This window comes from Aspergillus candidus, assembly GCF_002847045.1.
Source record: "Aspergillus candidus strain CBS 102.13 unplaced genomic scaffold BDW47scaffold_39, whole genome shotgun sequence".
Taxonomy (NCBI): Eukaryota; Fungi; Ascomycota; class Eurotiomycetes; order Eurotiales; family Aspergillaceae; genus Aspergillus; species Aspergillus candidus.
This window is the reverse complement of record NW_020194044.1, coordinates 133,791-159,558: the sequence shown is the minus strand read 5'-3', so window position 1 is coordinate 159,558 and position 25,768 is coordinate 133,791. Positions and strand designations below refer to the sequence as shown.

General features: G+C 56.3%; 11 protein-coding genes across 11 annotated transcripts; 3 read left to right on the top strand and 8 right to left on the bottom strand.

The window, feature by feature from the left end:
- Positions 1–160: 160 nt before the first annotated feature.
- BDW47DRAFT_54741 (uncharacterized protein) lies at positions 161–1,338 on the top strand (the record flags this gene model as incomplete). The annotated part of the gene is made up of 2 exons (XM_024819286.1): positions 161–871; positions 920–1,338. Exons 1-2 carry the CDS (start codon positions 226–228, stop codon positions 1,336–1,338), a joined length of 1,065 nt encoding a protein of 354 aa, XP_024670064.1. The 5' UTR covers positions 161–225.
- A 44-nt stretch (positions 1,339–1,382) lies between these two features.
- Positions 1,383–2,354, bottom strand: BDW47DRAFT_127607 (SDR family NAD(P)-dependent oxidoreductase; the record flags this gene model as incomplete). Its single annotated transcript, XM_024816740.1, has 4 exons — positions 1,383–1,433; positions 1,508–1,925; positions 1,990–2,249; positions 2,295–2,354. The coding sequence occupies 4 exons, from the start codon at positions 2,352–2,354 to the stop codon at positions 1,383–1,385; spliced, it is 789 nt and encodes a 262-aa protein (XP_024670063.1).
- A 97-nt stretch (positions 2,355–2,451) lies between these two features.
- BDW47DRAFT_54739 (A4/G1 family peptidase) lies at positions 2,452–3,669 on the bottom strand. The gene has a single exon (XM_024819285.1). It carries the CDS (start codon positions 3,376–3,378, stop codon positions 2,548–2,550), a length of 831 nt encoding a protein of 276 aa, XP_024670062.1. The 5' UTR covers positions 3,379–3,669; the 3' UTR covers positions 2,452–2,547.
- A 661-nt stretch (positions 3,670–4,330) lies between these two features.
- BDW47DRAFT_132996 (glycoside hydrolase family 88/105 protein) lies at positions 4,331–5,690 on the bottom strand (the record flags this gene model as incomplete). Its single annotated transcript, XM_024817714.1, has 1 exon — positions 4,331–5,690. Exon 1 carries the CDS (start codon positions 5,432–5,434, stop codon positions 4,331–4,333), a length of 1,104 nt encoding a protein of 367 aa, XP_024670061.1. The 5' UTR covers positions 5,435–5,690.
- BDW47DRAFT_119069 (efflux pump antibiotic resistance protein) lies at positions 5,618–7,318 on the bottom strand (the record flags this gene model as incomplete). The annotated part of the gene is made up of 1 exon (XM_024815293.1): positions 5,618–7,318. The coding sequence occupies one exon, from the start codon at positions 7,316–7,318 to the stop codon at positions 5,618–5,620; it is 1,701 nt and encodes a 566-aa protein (XP_024670060.1).
- A 647-nt stretch (positions 7,319–7,965) lies between these two features.
- BDW47DRAFT_132990 (Iwr1 domain-containing protein) lies at positions 7,966–9,704 on the top strand. Its single transcript, XM_024817713.1, has 2 exons — positions 7,966–8,178; positions 8,233–9,704. Exons 1-2 carry the CDS (start codon positions 8,112–8,114, stop codon positions 9,507–9,509), a joined length of 1,344 nt encoding a protein of 447 aa, XP_024670059.1. The 5' UTR covers positions 7,966–8,111; the 3' UTR covers positions 9,510–9,704.
- A 1,460-nt stretch (positions 9,705–11,164) lies between these two features.
- Positions 11,165–14,229, top strand: BDW47DRAFT_119067 (alkaline phosphatase-like protein; the record flags this gene model as incomplete). Its single annotated transcript, XM_024815292.1, has 3 exons — positions 11,165–11,481; positions 11,548–14,007; positions 14,175–14,229. The coding sequence occupies 3 exons, from the start codon at positions 11,165–11,167 to the stop codon at positions 14,227–14,229; spliced, it is 2,832 nt and encodes a 943-aa protein (XP_024670058.1).
- A 329-nt stretch (positions 14,230–14,558) lies between these two features.
- BDW47DRAFT_109369 (uncharacterized protein) lies at positions 14,559–16,781 on the bottom strand. The gene has a single exon (XM_024813452.1). The coding sequence runs from the start codon at positions 16,124–16,126 to the stop codon at positions 14,927–14,929; it is 1,200 nt and encodes a 399-aa protein (XP_024670057.1). The 5' UTR covers positions 16,127–16,781; the 3' UTR covers positions 14,559–14,926.
- A 650-nt stretch (positions 16,782–17,431) lies between these two features.
- BDW47DRAFT_109368 (molybdenum cofactor biosynthesis prote) lies at positions 17,432–19,997 on the bottom strand. The gene is made up of 2 exons (XM_024813451.1): positions 18,484–19,997; positions 17,432–18,324 (listed from the first exon to the last, which is right to left on the bottom strand). The coding sequence occupies exons 1-2, from the start codon at positions 19,847–19,849 to the stop codon at positions 17,591–17,593; spliced, it is 2,100 nt and encodes a 699-aa protein (XP_024670056.1). The 5' UTR covers positions 19,850–19,997; the 3' UTR covers positions 17,432–17,590.
- Positions 19,998–20,053: 56 nt separating this feature from the next.
- BDW47DRAFT_109366 (actin family) lies at positions 20,054–20,832 on the bottom strand. The gene has a single exon (XM_024813450.1). The coding sequence runs from the start codon at positions 20,774–20,776 to the stop codon at positions 20,348–20,350; it is 429 nt and encodes a 142-aa protein (XP_024670055.1). The 5' UTR covers positions 20,777–20,832; the 3' UTR covers positions 20,054–20,347.
- Positions 20,833–22,223: 1,391 nt separating this feature from the next.
- On the bottom strand, positions 22,224–24,983 carry BDW47DRAFT_54447 (transcription factor domain-containing protein). The gene is made up of 5 exons (XM_024819283.1): positions 24,196–24,983; positions 23,970–24,133; positions 23,723–23,899; positions 23,331–23,666; positions 22,224–23,269 (listed from the first exon to the last, which is right to left on the bottom strand). Exons 1-5 carry the CDS (start codon positions 24,757–24,759, stop codon positions 22,579–22,581), a joined length of 1,932 nt encoding a protein of 643 aa, XP_024670054.1. The 5' UTR covers positions 24,760–24,983; the 3' UTR covers positions 22,224–22,578.
- Positions 24,984–25,768: the final 785 nt, after the last annotated feature.

Genomic DNA, 25,768 nt, shown 5'->3' with positions numbered 1-25,768 from the left:
CAGATAGAGAAACACTCGAAAGATGTTGCAAGACAGTTGAAATGCCTGGATAAATCATCCAAATAGGCTAAATAGGAAGTGGATTCGGGGGATCAACCCCCGACCCCACATTGCTATACAACTTCCCCTCATCATGCTTTATATACCAGTCCTCCAATGACCCAACCCACCACCTACTCACTCCCTCACACCTTCACTCCTAATCTACCACAACCGTCAATCATCATGTCCATCCCAATCGTCGACTCCCACATCCACCTCTTTCCGAAATCCCACCTCCCCACCTTCACCTGGTACACTGAAGACAGCCCCCTCGCCAGTCAACATAGTGTCGACGAATACCGCGCCGCCTCCACACACGCCTCCCACCCCCAACCCCGCGGCTTCATCTTCCTCGAAACTGACCGTCTCTCCTCCATCGACGACACCCCCGAAGGTCACGGATGGACGCACCCCCTCGACGAAGTGTCCTTCCTCACGCGGATCATCTCCGGCGCGCCCCATCCAGGCGAAGGCCACACCGCAACCGACCAGCGTCTCTGTCTCGCCTTGATCCCATGGGCACCCGTCCCTGGGGGCCCATCCGCCCTTGAAGCGTACATGGCGCAGGTGCGCGCCCGCACGGGAACCAACACAACCGCGTGGAAGAAAGTCCGCGGGGTGCGGTACCTCGTGCAGGATAAGCCGCGGGGGGTCATGGGACAAAGGGATTTCATAGAGGGTGTTCAGTGGTTGGGTCGACAGGGGTTGACGTTCGATTTGGGGGTGGATGCGCGGAGTGGTGGTTTGTGGCAATTGGAGGAGGCCGTTGAGATGATGGAAACGGTGTACGGAGGTGTTGCCTTGAAGGAGCAGACTTCGGTTATTATCAGTGGGTTTCTCTCTCTTTCTGTTTGGCCGGCTTAACTAAGTGGTGCAGACCACCTCTGTAAACCCAACCTGCGACTCTCTGGCTCCGATACGACGGAGCATATGGACTTTCGCGCGTGGAAGGCCCTGGTCGAGCGCATGGCGCGCTGGCCCAAGACGTACATGAAGCTGTCAGGGGCATTCTCGGAGTTGCCCCCGCTGTCAGCGGAGAAGGATCCTGACATCCTCGATCTCGTGCAACAGCTACAGCCCTGGGTGGAGGTAATCTTCCGGTGCTTTCGGCCCGAACGGGTGATGTTCGGGTCGGACTGGCCTGTGTGCAATATTGGGGGCGGCGGTAATGCCGTGTCCTGGGGACGGTGGCAGGCTATTGTTGAGGGGATTCTCGAGAGACAGGGCCTGAACGAAGGACAGAAGAGAAGAGTTTGGGGAGGGACTGCCGTGGAGGCATATGGGATTGAGGTCTGACTTGTACATTATGCCTATTTTACTACCTAACTATTTACGATAACCTACTGGAGATTCACAAAGAGTCCTCCATCGACCAGCAACTGCGCCCCTGTCTGTGATCGTCAGCATCAATACAACCCTAAAAGCAAGAAAGGAATAGAAAGAGAAGAAGGAAGAAAAAACCTACTACATAACCACTCAACTCCTCACACGCCAAAAACACCGCCGGCCCCGCCAAATCCCCCGTTTTCCCCAACCTGCCCAGCGGAATCCGGCCCTCCATATACTTCCTTTTCTCCGGATCAGCCATATCAGCATCATTCAACTGAGTACGGATCGTCCCCGGTAAAAGCGCATTACAGCGAATACCGTATTTACCCAGCGCACACGCACAAGACTGCATGAGACTCAGCACGCCCGCCTTAGTCGGCGTGTAGTGCGTTTGGCCGGCACCGCCTACCAGCGCTGAGATGGAGCTGATCCCGATGATGGATCCGCCGGGGGGAGACTGCGCGCGCGCCATTTGGCGGGCTGCTGCTTGGGTTGCGTAGAATGCGCCGGAGAGATTGGTTGAGACGGTGTGGTTGAGGAGGGTGGGGTCGACCCTTATTACAGTTAGTGCTGTCTTTCTTTCCCTGTGGATCTGCAATCTGAGGGCGGGAGACACACTCGAGAAAGTCCTCAAACTGACACACCCCTGCATTGCTAACGAAGACGTCCAGTCGACCGAAGGCGTCGACCGTGCGCGCGACAAAGGCCGTCCCGGTGTCCGGTTGCGAGACATCGCCTGGTACGGCGAGGAAGCGGTCTGTGGCGCCTAGGGCGGCGACATCGGTGCGTAAGGACTCTAGTAGGGGTTCATCGCATGGAGAGCCGAGATAATTGATGGCGACGTGGGCTCCATGACGGAGGTAGTCGAGGGCAATGGCCTGGTGGGATTAGTCTGGTATAGAGGTGATGTAGATGGAGAGTACCCTGCCGATTCCGGTCAGGCCGCCTGTGATGGCGGCGACTTTGCCGATGAGGAGGGACATTCTTGTGAAATGCAAGAGCAAGGAATTGAATACGAGAATAGAAGATGAGTATATGAGTCTAAAATGAAAATAAGAAGATATAAAATATAAAATACCCCGCATATCAAGCGGGGCTCGGGGTAATGCAGCCCGAGCTCTCCATCGTATACACCAAAGACACCAAAGACACCAAGAAGATACATGATACCCCTGATCAGAATGACTTATACTTCACCGACACCAGGTCCCCCTGCGCCGTAACCTCCGTCAAGATCTTATCCCCCTGCTGCAACTCGATCACCGTCGCGCCATCCGCATTAAACCGCCGTCCACCCGCCCTGGCCTCGACACCCCAGAAGACAACCTCGCTGAAGTCGGCCAACGCAACCATCGACTCACCCGCCTGGAAATCCTCGACGACCCAGTCGGCGTTCTCGCCCTTCAGCGTCGCCTGCGCATTGGGCGCACTCACCACCCGACTGACCTTCTTGCCCGTCGACCGATTCTCAATCACAGCCAAGCCGCGATACGGCGAGAACGACTCCACGATGGCAACGATCACATCGCCCGTGTTGACAGTTAACTCCTCAAAGTCCACCGCGTGTTCCGGGTACCACTCGAACCAGGCATTGTTGCGCGTCTTGCCGCCCTCGTCGTAAAAGTCTACCCCCGTCTGCAAGATCGCCGCGCTGTACGTGTCGCCGTCGATGCCCACCCACGCGGAGCCAGCCTCGGTCTCTTGCCCGCTGACGGCCGTCGGCGCGGGGACGGCAAACGTCGCTGTGACAGCCGTGTAGGGGCCCTCGGGTGGGGGCTTCTCGCGCACGGCGCCCGCCCAGTTATTGCTGTAGGCGACATTGGCACCCGCCTTGCGGAACTGTCCCCCGTCGCCGTCGTCTTCTTGCGTGGCGTTTGGACTAGGGTCTAGTGCGTGTGTTTGCCGCAAGAGGGACCGTCGGTGGAGGCGCTCTGCAAGCCTGGAGCCGGGGGCGGCCAGCGTGGTGCTGCTGAGCAGGTAGGCGGTGGTGAGGAGGAGGAATTTCATTTCCGTCAGAGATGAACTCGATCAATATGAGGAATAGAGATTAGGTTGACGAGATCGACCGGAATGGTCGAGGAGAGTCTATATCTTATACATTCTCCTTCATCGATGCATGCGGATATATTCAACCGGCTGGATCTGGTGACCTCCCCACCCAGCGTCACCTATCGTGGGGCTTCTTCTTTTCCATTTCTTCACGCTTAGCCAAGACACCTGAGGGTGGATGTCCACGCGTACTGTCATCGCTTGGTGGGGGCCGTCACAGCAGCCGTGAAGATGACGCTGCAGGCGGCGATGCGGTCGATGACCGGAATGGAATGTCGACCCATCTCGCGGTCATGAAAATGGGAGGATGATCGGGGACCATGATGGGGCTTAAAAAGGAATGTAAGATGTAGATCGACTACGTAGACCATGGTTTCCTTAACCTAGAATTATTGTTCATTCCAAAGGACAAAGAGTACGCCAGTCATGTTACATTTACACTCAAAGCCCTACGTCGAGGCGTGAGGTACCATCGGCCTCGCATTCCAACCTACGCATCACACCACATGAAGAATGTGAACTCTGACAGTCCGGATGCATCTGACCTTTGTCTTCTCATGAGGGCTGTCCTGATGATGGTCGTATCTTAGGTTCCAATTATAGATTTTATTCTTGTACCTGGTGGTGTTCGTCCATGTGGGATCTTTTGCTCTGATTCTTTTCATTCCCCCATCCTTCTTTGGATTTTATTTTATTTTATATATATATATTTTTTTTGCGTTATCTCTGAGGCTGCATATAATAAAAGATATCTTTACACCCTCTTTCTCTATGATAGGTTCTGGTTGTCAGAGTGGTTGTTGAGGTGGCTTCGGCTAGATTATATATATAGACCAGTTGGCATATCTGTGGATTCCTTCCACCACTATACACACAGAACATGAATGGTAATTGATTGGACGAGATAGAATTATATACTCCCCCGTAAGTACTCCCCCAACGCCATGATAGCCATCGCCTGCCCATAAGGCATCGCAGTCAGCGGAATACGCGTATAAAACTCCAAACTATCGCCCATTGCCGTCCCAAAACTCGTCATCTGCAGCTCCCCCTGCGCGTCAACCTTGTCCATCACGGCCCCAATCGCCCGCCTTGCCACGGCGGCATACCGCGCCGAGATGTACCGCTTGCGCACGGCTTTCAGCACCCCATACGCGAACCCCGCCGTCGCTGACATCTCCACGTAGGAGTCCCCCACGTCCAGAAGCGTGTGCCACGCCCCCGTCGCCCCATCCTGCAGCTGCTCCAGCGCCGCGCATTGCGCTTCCAGAGTCTCCAGAAGATGTACCCGGATCGGATCGCCCTCTGCCAGGTCCAGCAGCTCCACCAACTCTGGGATCGCCATCGTTAGCCAGCTGTTTCCGCGGGCCCAGCGCGCGCGCGCAAAGTGGTGCCCCCCGTCCGCGAAGGTCCACCCGTGGAAAAAAAGTCCCGAGCGTACGTCAAACAGGTACTGCACGTGCAGCAGGAACTGGCGCTTCGCTTCGGCGATGTACGCCGGACGGGCCAGCACGAGGCCGATTTTGGCTAGCGGCAGCACTGTCATCATGAGGGTGTCGTCCCACAGCTGCTGTGAATTTTCCGATAGGTACGTCGTGTGCTGCATGCCGCCGTGGCGCGTGCGCGGGAGGTCGTGCATGGCCCATTCGGCCCACGCGTCCAGCCATGGGAGGTAGACGGGGTTGCGGGTGTGTTCGTAGACGTAGGCAAGGGTGAGGAAGACCGCCATCGTGTTGATGTTCTTGGTCGTGCCGCCCGCGGCGAAGCGCGCGGCGAACCAGTCTTCGATGATGCGCAGGAGGGCCTTGTCGCCGGTGAGCTCGTAGTATTTCCACAGGCCGTAGAGGCCGATCCCGTGCGTCCATTCCCAACCGTGCCACGACTTGGTGTCGATGACGCGGCCGTCTGGGAGGTGCAGGAGGAACTGCCCGGACTTGTCCTCAATGTGGACGAGGTTGTCGATCAGGCGGTCGATGGTCTGACGGACCTGAGGGGGTGGATGTTCCAGAGCCATCTTGGTGGGGTGTGAAGTAGTTGATGAATGAGGGGATGGGGGTTCGATGGAGCGGCTTTTGTATCACGTTCCCCGCATCCGCCTCCGCTGTCTCGGGGTAATGATGGCCGACGTACCCTAGTCTGAAGGATGACGGGTGGCCACTCTACGGGGATGATAAGGTTTGGGTCTCAAAGGTCACCCTCAGGTAACATGCTCCTTCTCCTCCTCTTTGGGAATCCGCACCCAGATACACGTCACCGCAGCGGCAGCCAACTGACATCCCAGCGCGAACCACCAGATGGCGTGCAACCCCCGCAGGCCCACCTCGCCATTCGTCCCCTTGTCCACGCGGGTCCCGATCGCATCCGCCACGCTGGTCAGTATAGCCGACGACAGGTTCTGGTTCGTGACGAGCAGGCTGCCCGCGCTGCCCTGGTACGACCGCGCCACGTTGCTCGTAATGAAGATGGACGCTGCTGCGAACGCGAGATCCGGCCCAAAGGTCACCAGCGCCACGCCGGGGAACGACAGGGCCCAGTAGATGGTGTTTGCCGTCTGCGGCAGGAAGAACGCCGGCCCCAGGGTGAACGCAAACATCGAGGCGATGAAGATGTAGTGTCCTGGCACGACGTGGAGCAGGCGGCTGACGATCCATGCGGCCAGCACCCCGAACAAGGCGTTGGGAATGTGGTACAGCGCTACGGTCACCGGGGACGCACCCTGGATGCGTATCCAGAACTGGATGGCGTAGAACTGCCAGGCACCGAAGAAGGTCCCGAACCCAAGGAAGTAGGCCACCATTAGCGGGGTGAAGCCCGGCGTGCGCCAGAGCCGCGTGGGGATCAACGGGCGGGTGACATACCGCTCGACGACGAACAGACCCGCCAGGAAGACCACGCCGAGTGCAGTGAGGACGCAGGTGTAGGGGGTCCACGAGGTCACGGAGCCTTGGGTCAGGCCGAAGAGCAGGCAGACGCAGCCGGCGACGGCGAGCGCGGCGCCGGCGTAGTCGAACTGGCGCAGCGAGGGGGCCTCCGTGCCAGCGACATCGGCGACGGGGCGTAGCGCAGGAATGGAGATGTAGGCGGCGACGCAGCAGACGGCCGTGATGATGGCGTTGGTGCCGAAGATCCAGGGCAGGTGGTTGTGCAGCAGGCCGCCCTCGATGGCGCCCAGGGAGAAGCCGAACGGTGCCGTGGCGGCCATGGCGGAAAATACACGGTTCTTGCGGATCCCAGGCTTGTACACGCGGCCCAGAATGCTCATACTGCCAGACACCAGGACGCCGATGGCGAGACCCTGCATGGCACGCACGATGAAGAAGAGAACGACGCGCGAGGGGTGCAACGAGAAGGCCCCCACGACATTCCACACACTAAGCCACGCGAACGCACTAATCATGAGGGCCTTGGGAGGCATGAGATCAGAGAGGGATCCAGATACAACGACGGAGATGCCGTTGGCCACATTGAACGAACCGACCAGCCAGGGCAGCTCTGAATTCTGGATGCCCAGTGCACGGCGGAATTCCTCCTGCGGCGCCATGACGTCCCCGAGCAGGAAGGAAAAGAGCATCAGCCCCGCGGAGCAAACTCCGATGAGAACCAGCTCCGCGAAGAAGTTGGGTAGCTCGGGAGGGACGCCCTGGGCTACGCGCGGCGGTGGTGAGGCCGCTTCGTCGGCCGCGTCGAGGGCTGCGGCCTCGGCACGTGTGGACCCAGCGTGGCGTCGTGCCAGTTCATACGCTTCCTCCGGACTATCGACTGCGTCGGTATTGGCATGCAGGAGAACCCTTGAGTTCAGTCGTTCATGTTTGACAAAGTGTTGGCCCAGGAGTGGGTCTGGGGTTTGAGCGCCTGTGGCCGGGGTGAAGGCGGAATTACTGGCATAGTCCCGCAACATGGACGACGGGGGTGACTCCAATTCGACCTGATGGAAAGGACTCGAACGAGATAATTCCATGCCTGACCAGAACTGATAAAAATGGCTGATTTGGCAGTATAGATAAGCGTTGGATGTCTGTGGGTGTGCCTAGATGAGTATATATAGATAGGCCTTCGGAATTGATTTTCCGGAGGAGGGTGGGACTGTGGAGGGAGCTGAGGTGATTTCAAAGCAAGCATCCATGCTACACCAGTCCCAACCCACATTGAATCTGGAAGATGGATTCCGGCAATTTGTCAACGCCAGTCTGTGATCGTACTGTGATGGGACATCGGATCCTGGTGATATGCATTAGCGGATCCTGGCGCGTCCGACCATCCCGGCGTCAATTTTTCTCAACGACCCTCTGTCGCACCAATATCGCTCCACCGAGATTCACAATTGCTCAGCATCCCGACCAGGATAGATTTGAACTGCATCGGTGCGATCAACATGCGTTGCGAGCAGGTGTTGAATATATCCCACGTGACCATATACCATCACGTGCTACTTTAGCCTGAATGAGAGCAGTTTGTTCTGTTTGCACATTTGCATCGTTTTCATGGTTTGCATCACGGCGACGCTTCATCGTCGTCACTTCGCCGGCGCATCCATCTTTCGGTCTTGTCTCGTTCAACCCGAGGACTCTACCTGAACATTGTCGCACTGACCGTTTTTGTTGCAACTGATCAATAATCGAATTGTCGGTCTTGCGCTGGTACTCACAGCACATCCAACGGGAACCCCTCGGACAGCTACCTCTGCGGACACCATGTCGCTCCCCCCAGAGCAGATCAGTATCAAACGGCGGCGCGAGGAAGAGCCTCCCGATACTTTGTGTAAGTATCGGACCGTCGTGGCCCAGCATGTCTTGGGCTAACCCACTCCACCAGATATCCAGTCAGAGATGCATCAAACCAAACGTCGCTTCACGGATTTCGTCTTCCAGCGCGTCCAGGTCAAAGCGAGTGATCTTCGAGCAGGTCACTCCCCCAACCCCTCCGTCCCCGCAGCACCATCCCAGAGACCCATCCGCACCCCGCGGGCGGCCAGTACCTCGAATTTCCCGACCCTCGGTAGTGGTGGTGGTGGCGGCGGTGTCCCGTTAGTGAGAGCTACATCCCCCGGCGCGGAGATCCGCGACGCCAAGCGGTTGGCGGCTGCGCGCCGGGAGCAAGAAGAAAAGCTTCAGCGGGCCCTCCGCTCCTCGCCGATCACCCACGATACTCCCGACACCAAGAGCACGACATCCAGCGGGCGCGGCAGCCCCGCGCCCTCCGTCACGCCGTCGCGAGCCGTGCGCCGCTTCCAGATCTCCCGATCGAGCAGCGCGTTCACTCCCCTGCGCGGCACGGGAGGCGGTGTGCAAAAACGTCGGGAAGGCGGCGTGGCCGTGCTAGTGGAGAAGCTGCGGCGGGAACCGCACTCGCGGCAGGCATCGCGGGTGGCCGATGCGGCGGCCCAGGCGGACCAGCCGGAGGTCAAGGCCCCGTCGGTGGGGACGGCGTCCCAGGGACCGAGCGCGTCGCGTGCCCGCAAGCGACCGGTCGTGAATCGGGCGGAGCGACAGTGGCGGGAACAGCAGCAGACGGCCATCGCCACGGCGAAGCAGAACATCTCGCAGTCGCTCGACCAGGGGGCACGGAATCAGCAGCGGGGAGATTGGGACAACGAGTCGGATCGGTTGGCGGTGGCACTGGAGCGCATCGCGCTTGAGCTCGACGGGGGGATGGACACGGCGGCTCCGGCCCCGACGACGACACAGTCCCCACCTCCGGTGGCTTCCCCAGGGCCTAGCCCCGTGGCACTACCCAAACCGCCGCTGAAGTACCCTCCCCGCACGCCGAACCAGCATCGTCCGGCCCCTCCCGAACGCGGTGCTCCTGGGCCGGACGCCGAGGAGAGCGACGAGGATTACGTCTACGACATGTACATCCGGCGTCCGCTGGCCGAGAGGCGACTGACGGACCCGGTGGCCGACCTCGAGCGGGGTCGTGGGAAAGACATTGACCCGACGCGGCCGGACATCGGGGTGATCGTGATCACGCCGGAAGACGAGGAGTACTGGGAGACCTTCGCCACGGACGACGAGGACGAGGCGTGGGACAGCGAGGATGGGGATTCCAACGGTAAGGCCCAACGATACCACCTGCCATTCAACCCCAGATGATAGGCTAATCTCTTGTCGCACGCACTAGCGGAGAACAACCCGGCCAATGACTACCCCGACGAGGAGTTGTCGTGGGACGACGAGGCAGACGACCCGACGGCGGCGTACCACAAGTACCGACATGGGGATTCTGAGGAGGAGGACATTGGATTTGACGACTCATCTAGCGAGCGAGGGATGCGGGTATCGGTCCCCTACGACAGCGACGAGAGTTGGTAGGGGATCTCGTTGCATGATGGACGGACTTTGGACGGTACACTCAGAGAGAATCGACGAATCCCTCGATCTCTCCTCCCCTCGCCTCCGGCACCAATAATGTCTCTCCTCGGGTCTGCTGGATTTTCGACCCTAATCCACGCCTCCTCGATGCCCGCCGTAATCTCCACATCTGTCATCTGTCGCAGATGCGTAACACCAACGTAGTCATCCCGACCCGGTCCGCCTCGCCTCCCAGCACTGAGGGCTTGGCCGAACCCCCTCGATGAACACCAACCGTATAGCTTTGAAACCCTCGTGACTGTTGCTCTCCGAACTGGCCGACAATCAATCCTGATAGACCCATGCCTAGATGTGGTATGGTGTCGGGAGAGCTCGACGGAGATTGGTCGATTCTATCGCGTGGGCGGTTTATGGGTGATCGGTTGGGACCAGCTGGAACGCCGATCGTTGAACCAGATTTCCCACACGGAGTCACGACGGTTGAGTTGCGCCCGTGGAGCATCGCCTCAAGGGTTCAGCCGTCGTCTCGCCAGACTTGTCTTGGGATTCATTGGAACGGGAACCGACAGGTAGGAGGTGCAGCCGACATGACCTGGATCGCAGGACCCTAATTACCCTTGTTTCACTGTCTGTCTCCTCCCCAAACTGTACCCATTCGTCCCTCTATCCATCCATCAGCCACCAGATATCCCAGGGGACAATTCCACCGCTAGCAGGGGTGGTTGGAAGGGGGATACTCTAGGTGTTGGAAGTGGAGCACGATCGGAGCTGCGACACCAATCATAGAGGACTGAGTGGAGAAAAGGAACCCGGGGAGAAGTCATTGACTAAGTTGCAGGAAGTGGGTCCTGTCCTAGCAGTGGATCATGTCATTGATGATACCGTAGTATAAAGATGGAATGATCATGATTTGACGCTGGAGAAGAGAAGAGACAGAGGAGAGACAGAGAGAAAGAAGCAGAGAAAGAGAGGATTCGATGCTGTGTACACAATTGGCTGACTCACGAGTTATACTCCGTCCACTTTTTTCTTCTTCTTTTCTTGAACCTCATCTTGTCTTCTCTTCTCTCCTCTTCTCTTCATCTTCATCTTCATCTTCATCTTTCTTTTCTCATCTCGTCATCTTGTCTTCTCTTCTCTTCTTCTTCTTCTTCTTCTCACTTTGTCTCTTCCTATTCTTCGGTTTCTATTTCCTCCACTGTCGAAATCTCATCGTCTTGTCCTTCTTTGATCTTCTCTCATTTCCTTACTCTCGTGGGCTCTTCAACAGATTCCCATTCAATTGCAATTACGATCTCTCTGATATTTCCGTCAATCCATCAATTCAGTTATTCCTCCTCGTGGGACGGCTTCGTTTTTCCTCTCTCTGTCGACTGATCGTCCACCTCTGACTGAAACTCCCCATATGTCATGAGCGGTCCCTCCGTCTCGCCATTATGAACGTTTCCAAGGTTGTGCCCTGGCTCCGGAGACTCGTCGACCGCCTGGCGACTGCGCCGGCAGAGGCCTTCGATATGTGCTGGGATGTTGGCCGTCGTTACTTCTTTACCCTTGCCTTTCTCTCCCTCTTCCTCGCCAAATGCGTCCACCTTTACGCCCACATCCACTCCCTACCCGTCCACAAAGTCATCCTCTGGAGCATCACCTTTTTCTTCCAGGATGTCATAATCCTTCTATTCTTCCGCATCTTCGTCCAGAGGATCCGTTGGCGTCCGCTGTCCGCGCTCTGTGCACTACTCGTCACGTCAGCTAGGTACGGGCCGTCCCCAAATTCACTTCACTCTTCCCTGTCCATCTCCTAACATTTGTCGTCGTTCAGCTTGATCATGTCCGGCATGGCCTCCGCCAACACCTCCTTCTACGTCACCACCGGCGCCGAGATTCACTGGCGACAGGCCAGTACCTTCAACGGCGATCCCGCAGCCATGAAGACCCTCCTCACGGGATTGACCGGATTCCTCATCGCCGAAGGGGCTCTGTTGATTGCCACCGGGTTTGTCGCCCGACCGATCCATCGCATAACCGGAGGTCTCCTGCACATCTGGGCCAGTCCATTCCGCTGGCTCCTGGCCCGCCGGCCGGCGTCGATGGACCCGTTTCGGCGACTCTGCTCCTCCCACCCCGCCTCCTCCGCCAGCCCGCTCCCCGATCCCGAAGTCTACGAGCGGGTCAACTGCAACGATGATGCCGGTGAGAAAACTGACGACGAGGAGAGCGATCAGCTGCTGGGAACCCCAACCGGCGTGTCCTCGGCGCCCCCAAAGCCTGCCACCGACTCGATGCGCCGCCGGGTCCTCGTCATGGGCGCCTTTGGTCTGTTCCTGTTGCTCCGTGCCCTCCGGCCGTCGGACCCGGTGTACCGCTACCTGTCGGGCACCCTCCCGCTGTCCCCCTTTGACGATGGCGGCCACCACGACTCGCCCGTGGTCACGACCGGCCTCGAGGGGGATTATGAGTATCTGAATGGCGTGTCGGCGCTGAAGCCCCCGCCCGCCTGGCACTGGCTGCCGGACGCCCCGTTGCCAGGCTTCTCGGACTGGAACGCCTCCGACAGGGACACGCTCCATTATCGACCGGACGCGGACCCGCTCCACATCCCGAATCTCCAGAACCCTATCCTGGAGCCCATCTCGGAGGTGCTGAACGACGGGCGCCTTCAGATCAAACACATCGTGTTGGTTAAGCTCGAGAGTACCCGCGCCGATGTCTTCCCGCTGCAGAACGATTCATTCATGTACCATCGGATCGCGGAGACGTACGAGGACCAGACCATCCCGCCGGACGTTGAGGCGCGCATCGCGAACCTCACCCGGACGGCCGAGTTTCTGACCGGCTTCCCCACCGGCTTTGGACCCGGGGACCACGGGCGGTTTGGCGGCCGTACCACCTACGGCGGCATCAGCGCGCGCAATGCTGTCACGACCGGCACGTACACGTTGAAGAGCCTGGTGGGAACCCTGTGTGGGGTGACACCGCTCGTGGCCGACTTCAACGTCGAGTACCGGCATCACATCTACCAGCCCTGCCTCGCCCAGGTCTTCAACGCCCTCAGCCAGCAGCCTGATATCACACCGGACACGGACGATTTCACCCATTGGCCCTGGCACTCGACCTGGATGCAGTCCGTCACTGAGACCTACGATAAACAGGACCTCCTGACGCCGATCCTCGGGTACAGCGAGAAGCAGACCAGGGAGACGATCGCCGCGGCCAAGTCCCCGCACCGGCCCGAAGAGGTCAACTACTATGGGTTTCCCGACACGGCGCTGCGCGAGTACATCCGCGAAGCTATCGACGATGCCGAGCGCGGCCACCGGCGCCTCTTCCTCACGCACCTGACGGGGACCACACACCATCCGTGGCGGATGCCCAACAACACGTACGAGGAGCTCACAGGCACGAATGGCCCGGTAAACAACGACCTGAACCGGTACTTGAACACCATTGGATTCGCGGACGACTGGCTGGCCGAGATCCTGGACATCCTCGAGGAGAAGGGTGTGGCCAACGAGACGCTGGTGGTCCTGGCGGGCGACCACGGGCTGTCGCTGCCCAACGACGGCGGCGTCACCCCCTACGACAACCCCCACGTCGGAAGCTTCCAGGTGCCGATCGTGCTGGCGCACCCGCATCTGCCCCCCGTGGAGATCTCGACCCCGGTGATCAGTGACCAGATCGTCCCCAGCATCCTCGACCTCCTGATCGAGTCGGACTCGGTGGGTCCACCGGCGGCCAAGCGGGCGGCGCACGACCTGCGTGGGCAGTACGAAGGGCAGTCGCTGATCCGGTCGCTGGTCCCGGAGCAGGACACGCGCCAGCACTGGCAGTTCTCAGTGATGAACACGGGCGGGTCGTGGCTGGCGGTGCGGTCTGCCGCGCGCCCTCAGTTCCGGCTGGTGATCCCGCTCGTCGACGACGTCGAGTGGCGGTTCTCGGACCTGGATCGGGACCCCGACGAGCGGGATCCGGTCCAGCGCCTCAGCCTGGTGGACCTGGTCGAGACGATTGAAGAGGATTACGACGAGGACGCACTGAACTGGGTGCGCGACGCGGCAAACACCGCCAAGTGGTGGGTGGCGGAGAACTGGCGCCGGTACCAGTACAATCCGGAGGCGGAGGCCAAGTACAAGGCTGAATCTGGAGCTGGGTCTAAGAACGGGACTGGATCCGGGGCCGAGTCTGAGTCCAACAATGAATCTGAGGCCGAGAACAACACCGATTCCAAGAGCCAGTCCGAGTCTGAGTCTGGGTTTGAGCCTGAGTCTGATTTTGAGCTCGAGTCTATGGTCGAGTCTAAGATCGAGCCCATGCACGGATTTCAGGCCAACCCCATGGCCGAGCCCGTGCCCACTGCCGAGGACAAGGAATGAGCCTGTTTTTCACGTTCGCGACAAGTTCTAACATATCTCCTCCCCTTCCTTCATACGCACAACGCACAACGCACAGTTGTCACCGGACGCGAACCTCCCGTCTTCCCACCCTCCCCTCTAAGCCTACATGAATACCGCAGGAGAACCGGAGACTGGACCGGAGTGCATACACCACGATAATACCACCATGTACATAGTATTTAACAATCTCTGAATCATAATCCCAAATCTGTTGGAGCAGCCTTATATCGGAAAACCAATGAAGACGTAGACGGTGGAACACGTGGCTGGGTGGCTGCAGTGGTGCAACCGCGGATCGGACCTTGAAACATGACATCGGCTCCATGTACTTGGTCTTACCTCCCCTCCCCCTTTTTTCTGTTTCTTATCATGTGTCTACTCCTTACATAAATCGTTACTGGCTAATACGTAGAACAAAAGCACATCGTAAGGGGAAAATATAGAAGACCCTGTCTAACGCTATGGTACACAACCGACGCTGGAAGCTATCCACGCGAATAGAACGGAAGAGTTAAAAGAAATGGAGATAATACGGATGATGAAGCTGAAAGGAACTTCCACTCTTCCATCCCTCATCCATCGATCCAGCGGATGTCGTCGCTCGCCCTCTATCAGCAAGATCCAATTGCGTCTGGACGACCGCTGAAGCGACTCATGACCGGCATGAGGCCTGCATGGACAAAAGAATTAGATAAAACGACAAACGCCCAACGGACGCGCGTGTACATGGGAGTATCATGAGAACAAGAAAAAAAAAGGCAACGGCGGATATATGCACAGAGAGAGGGGGAGATCAATATAGCAGGACTAGCGCGGTTTGGGCCAGCCGTCAATGTCGCCAAACCACCGCGACCGGTAGATTTCGAGGCCCTCGTTGATCGCGCGGTAGACGCCGTTCTCGACGATGCTGGTGTGGTTGCCGCGGTATTTCTGCCAGAGGGCCTGTACGTAGATAAAGCTGCCGTCGGGGGCGACACTGAAACTCTTCAGGTCGCCCAGGGGCAGCTCGTGGACGACCCCGTCGCCGCCCACGCCGTGGCGATCGTTGGTGGTGACGTGGAAGCCTGGCAGGTACTTGTCGACGACCGCGGCGTTGTGTTCGGTGAAACGACCGGTCGGGATGTCGAAGGCGTGCACGCCCGCATCCTCGGAAACGAGGAACTTGCGCTGGTTGGGGACGGGGACCAGGTCATGGAGGCCGGTCCACCAGGAATAACCCGGGCCCCACTCGACGTCCTGCCGAATGGGCTCGTCGAGGCGGTATACATAGGCATCGTCGGTATGGAGGAGGCCCGTGGCCTGGTCGAACGGGTAGGCGTGGATGGTGCCGCGTGCGGGTTCGGGGTCGGATCCGTCGGCCGCCAAGTCCGTGCCGGCCGCCCAGAGCATGCTGCCGGCCTCGTCCCAGATCAGGCCGTGGATGGCGCGCAATCCGGTGACGTTCTGGAGGATGGGCGGGCTGGGGTCGAGGGGAAGGGCCTCACTCGTGTTGTACACGAGCACACCGTCCCAGGAGCGCTGGCCGGTGGTACCGATGGCCATGCGGTCGCCAGGCAAGGGCTCGAGGGTGTGCGCATTCCAGAGGAATTCATTGTCGCGGCAGATTGCCCAAGTGATGAGCTTATCGGTTTCCGGGTTGTCGGGCGTGTGGTTGATGATGAGGGCGAGGGCCGAGTAGACGGCGGCGACGGCCGTGCCGTTGCGAATCCACTTGAGCTCCGTCGCATCGTTGGCGCTGCTGTACAGGCAGTTGCGGATCTCTTTGGGCAGGTCCTGCTGCACGTCGTCACGCTCGAACTTCCACTTGACGATCCCGTCGCGGTCGTGAATCCTGATTAACGGTGGCACCCCGTAGTGGCCGGTGATGATGTCCTCCCATGGTCCCTCCGCGGCGACGGGGACATTGTTCTCCGGTCGCAGGCGCGCCTGCGGTTGAATCGGGGGGACGGCTAGGTTGGCTAGAGGATCAAAAAGGTAGAAGAACCAGCCGAGGAAGCTGCCCAGCATTTTTTTTTTTTTTCCTTCTATTTTCCCCCTTTGAGTGTTTTTTCCCTTTTGGCCCCCTTCTTTGCTGTGTCTTTCTGTTGGTACTTTTCTTCTGGAAAACAAAAAGAAAAGGAAAAGGAAACAAAAATTAGATTTTGGACAGTGCTATAATCCTGCGAATCCCTCGATGGGGCATGGAAGCGCAGGACGGAAAGGGGAACGGAGTGAGGGATTTGGAGAGACTAGGATAACAGCACATGCAAGGTGTCAAGTCCTGTCGCGGGTCGGGTGGAGTCGAGTCGAATCCAAAACCGACGGCCAAGAAGGGGACGTGGTAGGCAGCCTTACCAGACGGAAAAGAAGACGAAAAGGTACGTCAACTGGGGATCATGCGGAATGGGGAAAGCAACGTCAGGCAGAAGACCAACTCAACAATAGATAGAAAGACAAAGGAACAAAGGACGAAGCCGATCAGAGAATCCTCCGTCTCTTTCCCTCGAACAAACCCCACAGAGGCACAGAGGACACACAGAGGCAAAACTTCCAGGTCGATAACAGAGAAAAGAGACCCACCATCAGAATGGCGACGACAAGCATGATTGACTGGTAGGGGTACGAAAAAACCGGGGCTCATCCCGGGGGGTGGCCCAATCATGGCGCGATGCCTCCATTCAGCCTTGTCTGGTACTTCCCAACACACTGACTGAACGGGAAAAAAAAAGAAAAAAAAAGAAAAAAAAAAACCACCAGGTCCTAGCCACGCTGGCGGGCCGCACTGACTGAGTTGAGCGTCAAAAAAAGGGTCCGCCAATCAGTCCAGGAAAAGACATGACGCCACCAGCCGACTGATCCGGTGGATTGCTTACGGGGTGGCATCATCCTGACTCGTGTGGAAGCAGGGAGAAAGGCATTGGACCTGGAATGCAGACACATCAGATTCCACCATCATTCAAACGCGCATCGGGCGACTTACCCCCCTTCGAATGCAAGCCAAGACCCAGCATAGCCCCATACAGGCCTGGGCAGACTGGTGGTGGTGATGGACGAAAGGGAGAGAGAGAAAGCTGGAGTGGAGATCTTGGCAGTCCGAAAAGGGAAGAGGATCGGTGTGGTCGCGTGACCTGAACGGCACGTGCGCGGACCCCTTCTCCGCTTATGTCAGCGGCTTCGGCTGTCACGTGGATGGTGCGGACCAACCGATGATCCGGAGTATGTGCCTATGGGTAGGACAACTGGCAAGAATCTACAGTCTCCGACGTCCCGAGGATATTAATAGATACAAACAATCCATAGCGACAACATCAAGATTGAGCATACATCTGGTCACCTCAAGTCCTTGGACTGGGGCAGATATCCCAATCTTTCCGCCCGTGCCGAGAGTCCCTGTATTGGCTCGCGAAGGTTGCACATGGGGGTTCTAGTAGTGGTACTGGATGACATGGATGGTCTTCTTTGTAGTAGGAGACGGTTAGGAGGCGATCTCTTTCACTGTCCATCTAAGTGCCCCTTCACCTCATCTTCTCGGATCCAATGCCCACTCTTCCCCCCCTTTTTCTCCAGCAACTGAACGCCACCAATGACCATCCCTTTGTCCACAGCCTTCAGCATGTCGTACACAGTTAATGCGGCGCCCATAGTCGCCGTCATGGCTTCCATCTCGACGCCCGTGCGACCGAGACAGCTGACAGTTGCCCGCACCTGCATGGCACCGTGGCCCATGGAGTCACCGCCCGCGGCCGAGGCGGGCTCCCCCAGCTGCACATCCACCTCGACACCGGTGATGCCGATCCCGGGATGACATAACGGGATCATGTCGGGCGTCTTCTTCGCGGCCATGATGCCTGCGATGCGTGCGACACTAAACACGTCTCCCTTGCGCGTGATGCCTCCTTCGCGCAGCAACTCCCACGGACGGGGGTTAGAGAAATGGACCTCGCAACACGCCGTGGCCTGCCGTTCTGTGACGGGCTTCTGGCCGATCTTGGTCATGTGTACGTGGTGCTGCGGCGTGAGATGAGGAAGGTCGGGATCCGACGTCGTTGGAAGCGAGGCCGATGGCCGGTCCTTGGGTGTTGTGTCTGTTCCCCGACGGGCGGAAGAACTGCTACGCCTCTGGTGATATAACCGGATCTGACCCGCAGGAAAGGCAGAGGAAAGCAAATGCAGTGGGATGGTTGTCTGTGTACTCGCCTGTGGAGACCTGACCATACGTCCATTATCTAAACTCCCTTGATCAGCGTGGATTCAAATGATAGCAATCTTGTATATACAGTGAAGCGGCCACCAAAAGCCATAGGAAGCTATATATAGACACCAGATGCTGCGCAAAAGTTCATCACTCGTAAAATCATTGAAGCAAAGGAAGTCCGCCTACCCACCGATCAGAATCATAGGGCGGTTCTTCATGTTCTCGAGTTGGCCCATGCCGGCATGCTTGGCCTTCTTGCGTTTGACCGCGGCACCGATGATGTCCAGCAGTTCCCGCTCCCTCGGATTGACCATTCCTCCTTGATCGTGCACTTCGGCCGCTTTTTCGGCCGCTTCAAGAAGGCCCAACTCGTGCAGTGCGACGTCGTCTATTGGCTCGCCATTGTTTTGCTTGCGGATCACATCCCGCAGGGAAACCTCCGAGTTGCCAAACAGGCACACCTTGAGGTTGCCATCGCCGGTGATGCGCAGACGGTTACAGGTCCCGCAGAAATTGTGGGTCATGCTCGTGATGAACCCCACCCGACCCTGGAACCCAGGGACATGGTAGGTCTTACTCGTGTCGTTCTTGTGGTCGGGCACTTTGTCCAGGCTGGGATATTTCTCCCGGATGACTGCCAGCATCTCCTGGTACGAGAACATCTTGCCCTGGCTCCACTTGTTGCCGTCGAAGGGCATGTACTCGATGAATCGCACTTCGATGGGACGGTCGCGTCCCATCTCCACGAACGGGACGATCTCACGATCATTGAGCCCGCGCATCACAACACAGTTGATCTTCAGCTTGATGCCGGCACCCGCCTTGTTCATCTCCAGGATCCGATCAATGCTCTTCATCACGGCGTCGAACCCCCTCCGCCTCGTCATGATTTGGAACTGAAAGGGATCGAGCGTATCTAAGCTCAGATTCACCCCCGTCAAGCCCGCCTCCACCATGGGGTCCAGCTTGCGGTGCAACGAGATTCCGTTGGTGGTCAGACATAGCTCCCGGAGCCCATTCCGGCGCAGTTCCCCGATCGACTGCATCAGCGGCACGATATCTTTGCGCACGGTGGGCTCTCCGCCCGTCAGTCGAATCTTCGTCACACCCTGGGACACGAAGAGCGACGAGAGGTAGACGATCTCGGGGGAGGTCAGGAGGTGCGCGGATGGCGACAGCTGGATTCCCTCTTCGGGCATGCAGTACAAACATCGCAGGTTACAGCGTTCCGTGACGCTAATTCGAAGGTAATCATGCTGGCGATGAAAGGTATCGGTCAGGAAATCCGAGAAGGGTTTTGCCGACTTGAGGGCTGACCATCGTTGTGCGGGGTCTTTCTCGGGGGAAGTCGTGGGCGTTGTCAAACCCTGACTATAGTTCTCAGACAGACTGTCTTCAGGCGCAGCAGAAGACTGTGTCACTGCAGACTCGGACCCATACGAGCGACGCGGTGCAGAAGCATGATGTCTGGAGTATCGATGATAGGAGCTGCGGGGAAGGCGGGGTGACGCGAGTAGAGAGACCGCCCGTCGCCTCGATAACAAAAACTCAGCCATACTCAGCAAGTGGCCTTCCTACTCACGAAGCATAAATTCACAGGGGATGCTTGACATATTCCCGACATGGGACTATTTGAAAGGGAGAGACAAGGAGGCCTTCTTATCAAGGGAGGAAGAGATGTGGTTATATGAATGCGGGGGCGACCAGATAAAGCGGGCATTCCTATTACTAATCGGAACACATCTGGATTATGTAAGGGCCAGACCGATAGACTCGTGCAGATCACGTGGCATGATGATGACTACTGAACCAGTTACAGCCTTAAGGCATCAAGGCCCATGTCCTTTTCTGAATCGCATCAATCACAACGTCTTGGATGGCCGCTTGATTAACGCCAAGGAAGCGTTCGAGCTGAAACAGGTTCTCGGGCGCATCAAGATATTTATCCTCCAGGGTGATATATGGTCCATCGGGGAGCTCGTAACTTCGTTTCTCAGTCCCAGCCTCACGATCGGGGTCCAATGCAACACGACAGCACGCCTCTTTGATACCATTCAGTGTGTCTCGTCATATCTTAGAGATTGCCCGAGGTAGCTCGTGATATCACTGCCAACGGCTTTAACTTTGGAGGCAACATAAGGAAGAGTATAGCCCTCGTAGACCGGAACGATTTGTGTCAGCCCGTAGCCAGAATCCAGCACAACGCCGCTGTTACGACCGGAGGCGTATAGACACATGGCCTGTTCGTTTGGAACATACATTGCTGGGACCTTGAACTTCTCAAAAAGGATTTGAGTCGTGTTTGCGCGGCCCCACCGTGGGTTATGTATGGCATCGGTCATTAGAACCGGATGCTCTTCCGGCGCAACCTTGAGCTCATCGTGAAGGATATAATTCCGGATGGCTTCCATGTCATGCCAGTCCGTGACGGCGCCGCGTTGAACTGGACGCTCCAGAGAAAGAATACCCTTTTTCATCACCATCTCGTCGCCGAAATATGTGGTCCTGGAGTCAAGGGTGTAGATTCGCTCATGCTGGCACTAAAACCAGTGTCTTGGGCATTGGAATTATTGACTACCTTCCACTGGAAGAATCATCATTCCTGGTACGACCGATCACAGAAGCTGTGGTCATAAAGTCAGCGCGCACTTCGTCCTTTTGTGCGTAATCGGAAATAACGCAGTGTTTAGGGAAAGTCATTCTAGAAAGTCTGTACGGATCACATTGTGTGGAGAAACATCTCCAGCAAATCCGAACTTGCGGGATCCAGTTCTGTCGTAGTAATTAGCTGACTTGATCAAATCCTTGAACGTATTTCGTCCGTGACTGCGGCTTCAAAGGACATACCCAGTACCAATCACAATTGCGCGTACTTGATCATCCATGGCTAAAACTCCAAGGAGGCCTACTGCAGGTGTAACACGTCACGCTCTACCTTTGCAGCATGATGAAATATTTATACCAAGAACGCATATGAAAGATGTTGTCATGCTTATCCTTCCATTGAATTAGCTGTCCTCTATGGACTAATACAGTAGATTAGAACAGGTACCTTGACTATTCACTCTTGGCCTTGCTATTTCCCTGTGGCTGCCTTTCTATACTATACCACGGGGAGAAAGGTAGAAACTGTACGCCTCTCTACGGGAGGTACAATTCTCTGATGAACACACCCATTCGGTTCTAGATTCCTTGACAGGAAATGATCTAGTGACTAACGGATACAGAGAGACAACCATCAGAAGCATCCAGGAATGACACAGAAATGCGTTAAGCTCTACATAGCATCGACTGCATCAAGTAAGGAAGGTAAGGAAGCTGGAACTGACTCAACCTCAACTACCATCATAATCCACCGAAATTCTCTCCTATTTATCAACCCGGGCACTTTCCCTTGCAGCACAGCACCTTCCAGCCCTGTTTGCACTTGCTACCACAGCCAGTCTTTGAAAGCATACAGCGGGTCGGTCTCTCCCCTCTTGCAGCCATCGTCGCATGTAGGCGCCGTGCCAGCGTAGTAGCACTTCTTTGGGGGTGGGCACACGCCCATGGCATCTGTTTTGCGGAGATCGTTAGCAATGGTACCAACTCCTGACGGCAGATAGGGACATACCAAGATTCGGGAAATGACCAGCCATGCTGTTGGGCTGGGAGAGCTCCATCTGAAGCGACGGCGACGCTGAGGACAGAGAGGCCGCCACGAGGGTGACAAACACGTAAATGAGGCGCATTATGGATGGCTTTCACAACGGGACCACAGTGCACTTCACACAGTCTTCAACGGATTGATTGACCCCTTCTGAGTTTTCGAGAAGACCAGCTCGAGAGTATTGGAGTGGAAGCTGGATTGCCAGATCGTGGACAATGCTCATTATAGTGCAGGGGCCATGCTGAGGAAGAGGGCAACGGATGAACCGTAATTTGTGCGTTTCAGAGAAACAACCTTGACGGGCTGACCAACTTCTTCTTCATCCCTCGAAGTTGGTGTGACAACTTACCCCACAAAGGATCGAACGCAACATCCTGGGGTTTCAAGGGTAATTGAAAAAACAGAGCATGGGTTTTCCTTCGTCTTCCTCGTCGAACTTACTCCTGGGGTCCATGCAATTATTGGCTATGACCAACAATGAGTTCAAGTCGATCCTCTGATACCCTCTTGCTGACGGACTCTCCATAACCCGTAGCTGATTCTGCACGCTCCACTCTTCTAGGATTTTATTTATAGCGAGGCCGTGGGAATGTAGTGCCTCCCAAGTCCCCACGAACAATCTCCAAGGACATGGTGTCATGCGGATGAGGAGCCAGAGTTGTCCGACGGTGAAAAGCGGAATGCTTCTGATGGCGGGGTGTGCGGATTCAATTCCTTTCCCACACTGAGACGCTCGTACATCCTGAGCATCTCCTCCATGGGTGGTAACTGATCCGGCGAATGATCTTCCGGACCACAGAGATCGGGGTCGCGAGCATACAGCTCCCGTTGGGCTTTGCGGTAACCCCCTTGCTGGGCAGACGTATCGGAGAAAGCGCTAAGCACAGCGAGCCCCTGTGCCTGGTGGGCGAGTTCGACGAAATCAAATGTTGGTCGCCCACCGGTGCGCACGGTGACGGATTGGCGGAAGACCGGAAACAGCTTTCTCCCCACCGGCGTGTTGTGGTAGATCATCGAGAATGCGCTGGTCAGAGAAAGGAAATCACGGTCGAGTACGTCGAATGACTGGTGCTCAAGCATGGTGAAGAGCGCTAGCATAATGACGTACATAACGTACTGGTGGGAGCGACGGATCCCGAATTCGCACCGATGCAGTCGAACGAGAGCCGAGATCTCGCGTGCGGAGGACAGGGCCGTCTCGAGCGCGTGGGGATCGACGACTCCACTGTATTTTCCATGCGATTGTTGCCATCCGCGAGCATCGCAGGGGACAGCCCCCTGGAAATGTTCGAACGACAAGATGATGGTGAGAGCGTGGTAGCGCATTCTATCATGAAATTGTTAGCTTGAATCGCCAAACTGAGAGTCGTTGTATTGGCATCACGAACTTCAGCAGGACAAAATGTGGTGCCAGGGTCTTGGTGTCAGAAAACTTCGTGGGTAATTCGCTTTCCCATTGTCTTAGGCTCTTGTAGAAGTGCTCTTTGCGCTCAACAACATCAATGCCGGGCTCTACGTTTTCGTGATATATGTGGCATATGTCTCTCGCAATATATGACAGTCTGCAAGACTCGTCGAAATACTCGCTCATCCAGAACGGCCGTGCCTGTCCATCGATGGGATAAGGTACCCACTGTTCATCTTTGTCAGAGTCATCACGCGCGATACGGTCGATGCTGACTTCGTTGACGCGACATGGTCGGAGGAAGTTTGCGTGAACGACCCTGGACCCTTTATTATCATCCCGTCGCCACGTCGAAGGGATATTGATTTCACTCACGTGTCCACTTGAAACAGTCCCCACGCAGTTCGCTTGATCGACGATATCATATCCTCCGTCATGTGTGTCTTGCTGAGGTTCAACTTTGGACCGTTGATAATACCCAAAGCCTCTCCCAGGTCAATAGCAAGATTGAGCAATGCATAACCATTACCATCTTCTCCGGACATGGAGTATCTGCGCAGCAGGCTCATCAGCTTTATTATTTGGCCGACATCGGCGACATAGGGTCTCGGGAATGGCTCACCTCTCGTACAAAAGCAAGGCAGCCTGTAACGAAGCCAAGCGCACAACGGAGCCTCTGTCGAATTGGTGGGCTCCCAAATGCCGCTCCGCCTCTGCCAGAAATTTCGTGCTCATCGTATCGACATCTTCGGCGGTCATATTGATCTCTGAGCCTTCGGCGTACATCTGTTCGCGCGAATCGCATCAGCCTTCCTTCGGGTTCTAAGAGTAGCATCCGGAATCCCTACGCATGCATTGGCAAGTATGGCGTTGACCAGAAACGGGCTGCAAAGATCGGAGTTCACATTTCCTATAATCATGTATCTCAGAAGAATGTCGCGGTCGACAAAGGCATAAAATGGGTAGTCCCAGGTAAAATACAATGACACCAGGTGAGAGACCAAGTTATCATCATCGGTCACAGTTGTCCATGGCTTAGCAGGAACCTTGAAATAAGCCATGTTACACATATAATCGATGTCCATGACTTTGGACCGATGCTCCAGTCGCCCGGTCTCAGCATCCGCCCTGCGTTTCGTCCCCCGAGCTGTGGGCAGCCAAGTGCCATTTGTCTCCGCTGTCGCATTCCTGGGGACCACGCTATCCATAAATGCGCGAACCTCCTGGATAGTGGCATGTCGACGGATCATCTGTAGTAGCGTCCGTGTGTGCCTCTCGTCGGCCGACCGAATTATATTGAAAAGGTCATTGATGAGTTTGTTGTCCCTATCATTGGGCCCGTCGGGGTCTTGTTTCGCAGCATGTCCATGATCTTGTCGGTCGGATCTTGTGTCTTTCCCGATGTCTGCCATTGGGATAATCCAACAACTGGAGTATGCTGTGTCTGCACACGACACTCAATTTCGAGTGCTGACTATGGTTCCGGAATATACTGTTGAAGACGCGGTCCGGGTTTTACCAGGGTCTGATCGGGCTGTGAAAAAATCTCGAGCTGATGCACGAAGCAACGCGTGTGTTGATCGATTAATCGCTGGGAAATTATCATAATGGCAGCGAATCCTGGTAGTACCATGTTGGATACGTCATCACCCTGGTTTATGTGCCGGAGAAACCGTTCGTCCTTCTTTCGGCCGGATTTCTTAAAGAGAAATACCGGCGGAGCAAACCCATGATTACAGATAGTGATGTCACTCTAACATCACTACGATAAGGAGTTTTCTCAGCCCTCTAGATCTCACGTCTTTTATCTTCCAAGATTGATCCGCCAATCAGTCGCTTCGAGTTCCTGGTTCTATGGTATCTAATTGTACCTGCCCCTCATGATGCTTGAATACACGGTTATGGCTATGTTCAGGTCAACCAGGGTTAGCGGGGTCACGTGGGTTCTAAGGGACACCCATGAACAACAGAAGTGTGAAGGATGGATTGATCGAAACGGACCTCTCATTCCATGGAACCCACGCTCTAAAATCGACATTCCCATTTCCTTCTAACTAAAATGCATGGAGTCCTACCGTTCTATACCCCCGTAATCTGTCCGACGTGGTTGTCCAATATATTCCCGGCTATGTCCCCTGTCTTACTCTGACCCACCACCAGCACCAATACCCAACCTGCGACTAGATATCTGGTCATGCACCCTGCCCCTCTATCATAGCAAAGGATGCCATCGCACAGCAGCCAAGCATGCAGGATACTACCCCGCCGGCTTCACCGGAGGCCAAATACAGTGCAATCCGGGCGGAATCGGGACAGGTGGGGATAACAGAGTTTAAAAGACGGAAAATAGGCTTCACGATGACTCACTGTGATATCACTTCATCAAGTGTCTCAAAAGCGGGGAATCCATAGATGGATCCC

Coding starts and splice junctions, on each gene's coding strand:
- BDW47DRAFT_54739 (XM_024819285.1), bottom strand. CDS start 3,378: ATGAAATTCCTCCTCCTCACCACCGCCTACCTGCTCAGCAGCACCACG.
- BDW47DRAFT_132990 (XM_024817713.1), top strand. CDS start 8,112: ATGTCGCTCCCCCCAGAGCAGATCAGTATCAAACGGCGGCGCGAGGAA. Junction 8,179..8,232: donor AGAGCCTCCCGATACTTTGT/GTAAGTATCGGA, acceptor CCACTCCACCAG/ATATCCAGTCAGAGATGCAT.
- BDW47DRAFT_109369 (XM_024813452.1), bottom strand. CDS start 16,126: ATGCTGGGCAGCTTCCTCGGCTGGTTCTTCTACCTTTTTGATCCTCTA.
- BDW47DRAFT_109368 (XM_024813451.1), bottom strand. CDS start 19,849: ATGGCTGAGTTTTTGTTATCGAGGCGACGGGCGGTCTCTCTACTCGCG. Junction 18,325..18,483: donor CCGCCCTATGATTCTGATCG/GTGGGTAGGCGG, acceptor AAGGGAGTTTAG/ATAATGGACGTATGGTCAGG.
- BDW47DRAFT_109366 (XM_024813450.1), bottom strand. CDS start 20,776: ATGGTGATGAAAAAGGGTATTCTTTCTCTGGAGCGTCCAGTTCAACGC.
- BDW47DRAFT_54447 (XM_024819283.1), bottom strand. CDS start 24,759: ATGGCAGACATCGGGAAAGACACAAGATCCGACCGACAAGATCATGGA. Junction 24,134..24,195: donor CCATACTTGCCAATGCATGC/GTAGGGATTCCG, acceptor TCGCGCGAACAG/ATGTACGCCGAAGGCTCAGA. Junction 23,270..23,330: donor CCACATTTTGTCCTGCTGAA/GTTCGTGATGCC, acceptor ATTTCATGATAG/AATGCGCTACCACGCTCTCA.